Source organism: Cryptotermes secundus, unplaced genomic scaffold (assembly GCF_002891405.2).
Source record: "Cryptotermes secundus unplaced genomic scaffold, Csec_1.0 scaffold540, whole genome shotgun sequence".
NCBI lineage: Eukaryota > Metazoa > Arthropoda > Insecta > Blattodea > Kalotermitidae > Cryptotermes > Cryptotermes secundus.
Window position 1 is genome coordinate 1,801,534 of NW_019742447.1, and position 4,921 is coordinate 1,806,454.

General features: G+C 39.3%; 1 protein-coding gene across 3 annotated transcripts in view; it reads left to right on the forward strand.

Moving 5' to 3' along the window:
• LOC111873215 (prolyl 3-hydroxylase OGFOD1) overlaps window positions 1–3,546 on the forward strand; it is a 24,244-nt gene extending 20,698 nt beyond the window's left edge. For all 3 annotated transcript variants that reach the window (XM_023867741.2, XM_023867742.2, XM_023867743.2), the window contains exon 9: window positions 2,748–3,546. In XM_023867741.2, coding sequence (XP_023723509.1) covers window positions 2,748–2,924 — 177 coding nt within the window. In that variant the 3' untranslated portion in view covers window positions 2,925–3,546. The remainder of the gene's footprint in view (window positions 1–2,747) is intronic.
• The last annotated feature ends 1,375 nt before the right edge of the window (window positions 3,547–4,921 follow it).

The window sequence follows — 4,921 nt, forward strand, 5'->3', positions numbered from 1 at the left end:
ATTGAAGGAAAGATAGAGGGGCGGATAGAAGTGACCAGAAGACGAGGAAGAAGACGTAAGAAGATGCTGGATGACCTTGGGGACAGAAGAGGATATTTTCATTTTAAGGAGAAAGCTCTAGATCGCATCAAGTGGAGGAACTGTGTAAGATTTGAGGCTTTCACGGCAGTGACTATGAAGAAAGCAGTCTTCTGGGATTTGGCACTGTGTATATGTGGTGTTAACCGACGTTTCGGAGGAACGTATCGCCCCCATCTTCAGGGTAGAAGAAAAAGTATAAGAAATCCCAGAAGACTGCTTTCTTCAAGTGGAGGAACTGTTTTGGAAGAGACTGTGGACCTGTCGTCTTGACAGATTACTGATGAATGAATGAATGAATTATTTATTGTGCACAAGTGGTACAAAGCTGTATCACTTTTATCAGAATATCCCCCACGCTCAATGCAAGTCCTCCAGTGCTTACGAAGTGCATGAATTCCTTTAGAAAAAAATTCTTTTGGTAGTCCGCGCAACCACTCATGCACCACATGGCGTACCTCTTCATCTGAACTGAACGTCTTTCCTCCCATTGCTTCTTTGAGTGGTCCAAACATATGGAAATCACTTGGGGCAAGGTCTGGTGAGTATGCCGGATGAGGAAGACACTCAAAATGCAGGTCATTGATTGTTGCAACTGTTGTACGGGCAGTATGGGGCCTTGCATTGTCATGTTGCAAAAGGATACCTGTGGACAGCAATCCACGTTGCTTTGATTTGATTGCAGGCCGAAGATGATTTTTTAGGAGATCTGAGTATGATGCACTGGTGACAGTGGTCCCTCTAGGCATGTAGTGCTCCAAGATGACGCATTTTTTGTCCCAAAAGAGTTGGCATAACCTTCCCTGCTGATGGTTATGTTTGAAACTTCTTCGCTTTTGGAGATGAGGAATGGTGCCATTCCTTGCTCGCTCTCTTCGTTTCTGGTTGGTGGAAGTGAACCCAGGTTTTGTCCCCAGTATCGATTCTTGCAAGGAAGTGATCATCTTTTCATTCAAAGCGCCGCAGAAGTTCTTCACAAGCATCAATACGTCGGTCTTTCAATTCAGGAGTCAGCTGCCATGGCACCCATCTTGCAGACACTTTGTGAAACTGGAGCACATTGTGCACAATGTGGTGTGCTGAACCATGACTAATGTTTAAACTTGCTGCAATTTCATTCAATGTTACTTGGCGGTTTTCCCTCACTATGGCTTCAACTGCTGCAGTGTTCTCTGGAGTCACAACTCGATGTGCCTGACCCGGATGAGGAGCATCTTCCACTGAAGTCACACCATTTGCAAACTTCCTGCTCCATTCGTACACTTGCTGCTGTGACAAACATGCATCACCATACTGATACTTCATTCTTTGATAAATTTCAATAGGTTTCACACCTTCACTACACAAAAACCAAATAACAGAACGCTGTTCTTCCCTGGTGCAAGTCTGAAGTTGGACAGCCATCTTATACTGGTGCTGCAACCTACACGCCATTCTGCACGCTGTTTGTAGCATGCTTACCAACTTACAGGATAATGGCACGAAATTTCGATTTTTTATTACACATTTAAGGTTTTCATTTGACTCACCCTCATACTTCAGCTGCACTTTTATTTATAACTTGAGCTGTTTGTTTATAAGGACTATTAATAATAAAAAGGGTTTATTAATTAAATCTTTATTTATAATAGAATTTTTACTCATATGATGTTTTATTCATTTGCAATATATAATTACGCTCCTAACAAAAAATACTACTGTTTTAATCAATCAATTCACATTTTTCTTCTCATAGAGCGAGGTTATTTAAATGCTATTGAAAGCTAATAATTTATTTGTAATGGAAGTTCAAGTTATTATGAAATGTAATGCTAAATTGTCGAAAAATAGTAGCTGGAGTTTGTAATTTACCTCCAAAGCAAGAAATTGCCACAATAATAGAACTTGCGCAGAAATATGTCTTCTTCCAAACACTCAGTATACTGAACTGAAGAACATTTGAAATTTACTGAAAAGGTAGCAGTAGAACTCATGAGAGGAATGAAAGATACTTAGGAAAATAAAGGATAATTTTTCAGTGAACAATTTCGTTAGGCATTTGCCTGCTCTGAGAAGGCGAGTACCTGTTTACCAGTACTTGGAACCCCCACATCTAAGGTTTTAGTTTAAGTATAGTAGGTTCTGTCCCTTCTAAGAAAGGTACATAAAAACAAGGATATTGAATTATTGTGCTATTATATGCACTGACCATTTGGCATTTACATTTTTTATATTAATAACTGTATTTTAGAAGTGAAATTTTTATGGCCTTAACAATTCCCAAGGCCCCACATTTTTCTTATTTTTGCTTGTGGCCCCTCTGAAATATGGCATGGACCCCGCTTAGAACCACTGTTCTAGAAGACTTGCTATTAATCAACCCTTCTTATATCTGTCATACCTTCCATTATATAAAAAACCTAAATATCTGAATACACAGACTTATAACTGTAGCTGATGTTTTATGAATATGCAGTTTAGACTCTTGATTCTAAGATAATAGCATAAATTGAAGGTATGTGAATGCCTGATATTGTGTTTACAGAATGCTCTACATAAATCTTGAATACCAGGACTGTCTTTCTAGGAAAAACAAAAAAAAAAACTGGTTTTTGTTGTTGCTGGCTGTGTTGTTTCTCTTTGCTTTCAAAAGTTCTCGTAACGTTTTTTCTTTTCTTTTTTTTTTCCAGTTACTAACTCTTCTACCAAGTCCCAATGCTCTTGCTTTAACATTCAGAGACAAAGATACACTTCATTTTGTGAAATACATAAACAGTGTTTTCCATGGGTGCTTTCACATGATGCAGTTTACATATTATGAAACCTCATCATCCAGTTCAGAAGAAATGGCAGAAAATGTAACCTAATTGCTGGATTACTGGGATATATGATTCATATAAGTGCAAGTACATGGAGTATTACTACATATCCTTGTAAGTTATGTGATGTAGGTTAGAGGCAAGGATTTTTAAAAGGTAAGTGAAGAATTGAAATACAAATATACATATATGAATACAGGCTTAATAACTGTTGTTTAGAAGTACAAAGTTAACATTTCACTTTCATCTGTATAAATTTTAATGTGCAATTCTCAACTGCAGTGCACAGATGATCCATGACATTAGACATTAGATGAGACTGCTTTGTAATGAGTATCTTTCAAGCCAGAAGGAAAGTTCTGCAATCTAACGTGGATACATGCTTTACAGGATTGTAGTTGGATGAAGATTGTTTCATGTTTTATACCCAGTATGATAATTATACATTATTTTGGCTGATGCAGACAAAGGAAGGAGTTTTATTTGTTCCATACATGCAAAGATTGAAGTCTTCAGTACAGGTGAAATGTGTTTATTTACTCACTGTTCCAGTGATTGGAAGTGCAGTGTATATTACTCTCTTGCATACTTATTACATTATATGGTAATGAAAATTCTCATGTTTCATGCAGAGCAACTTTGAAATACATCTTTCCCTTTACTTCTAAGACATTCAGAGTTGTTTAAAACCATTTATGTAGACACAAGGCACTGTTCAACAAAATTTCTGTCACACGGGTGTTATTAGGTGATACGTATTTTTTATGCTTTCTAAGAAAATAATATAATAGTGTGACATGTTGCGCAACGGAGGACCCCTCCCCCTCCCGCAGCAGTACGTCGCGGCATCGTAGCGCTGTTGTTACTCCCCGCGGTGACGTAACACGCAATGCAGCTGTGACACAGGTAACAGGTAACAGGCAACAGCGGTACCCATTGCGTAACAGGCGGGCGCTGCGAGTATATAAGGGAACTACACCGCTGCCGCAGCGAGTTGAAATGTGGCTGTCACCGAGTGCAGTTGTTGTCAGTTAAAAGTGTATCAGCCGCCGAAGTGAGTTCTCCAGTCAGCAGGGAACGAGTTAGTGTGTGTTAAGGAGTGGCACCGTGAAATACAGCAGCCGCCAAAGACAGTGAGTGTGTGATACAGGGACACTTACATAGCTCCCGTACTGCGAATACATGTAGACTACCGAGGACAGAGTGAAGAGATTATTGTGAATAGGGTTATAAAGTGTGAAACCCGCAACAGTGTTATAATCAATTGTAGTTACGACTTGTAGGTTGTTAAATAAACCAATTAACAATCCGAACAGCGTCTTCAGTAACGAAACACATTACATTAGTTTTTCCAGCTCCTGCAGTTTTTGCCTGATGGTTGAATTTAGATTATTTGGGATTTACATTAGAGTAGGAAGGGGCAGGGGTCTTCTGCTGCTTCTGCTTTGTTAGGCTTTGCATGTCACTGCTTGCATATTCACATTTAGAACATACCCACACTTCGTCAGTTTTGCCACACAACTTGCATATTGACTTCCATTTATCGGTTACTTAAATTTGCTTAGTAAACCTCCTGTATTTTATTAATAGTTTTCCTTAATTCCTAAAAACTTATAGATGTTTAATCTGTATGTGTGAGTGTGTACACATTATTTCATGCCAGAATGCTGTGTAAGTATATCAACCATCCAAACAGTTTTTGTTATGTGTGCAAGTTCTCTTGAATCTGAAAGGCAAAATTTTACCCTTCTCAAAAACGCATACAAACTTCATTTTGGTTTTAGGGTGGAGAGGATCAGGACAAGACATGTGAATCTTATATGTGCCGAATTACGAGGGGGGACCCAAAAATAACTGGAACCGACCTGTTGCGCGCGCATGCTTTGTAGTTACGAGTTGTGCTGCTAGGTGGTGTTAGCTGGGGGTCTCCCGCGACTGTTAGTGAGCTGGCGTCAGTCTGAGTTAAGTGGTTTGTCTGTGGTGCTCTGTTGTGTGCGTTCCTGTTTCAACCCTTTGGCGATTAGTGAGATGGCCGACCAGAAGGA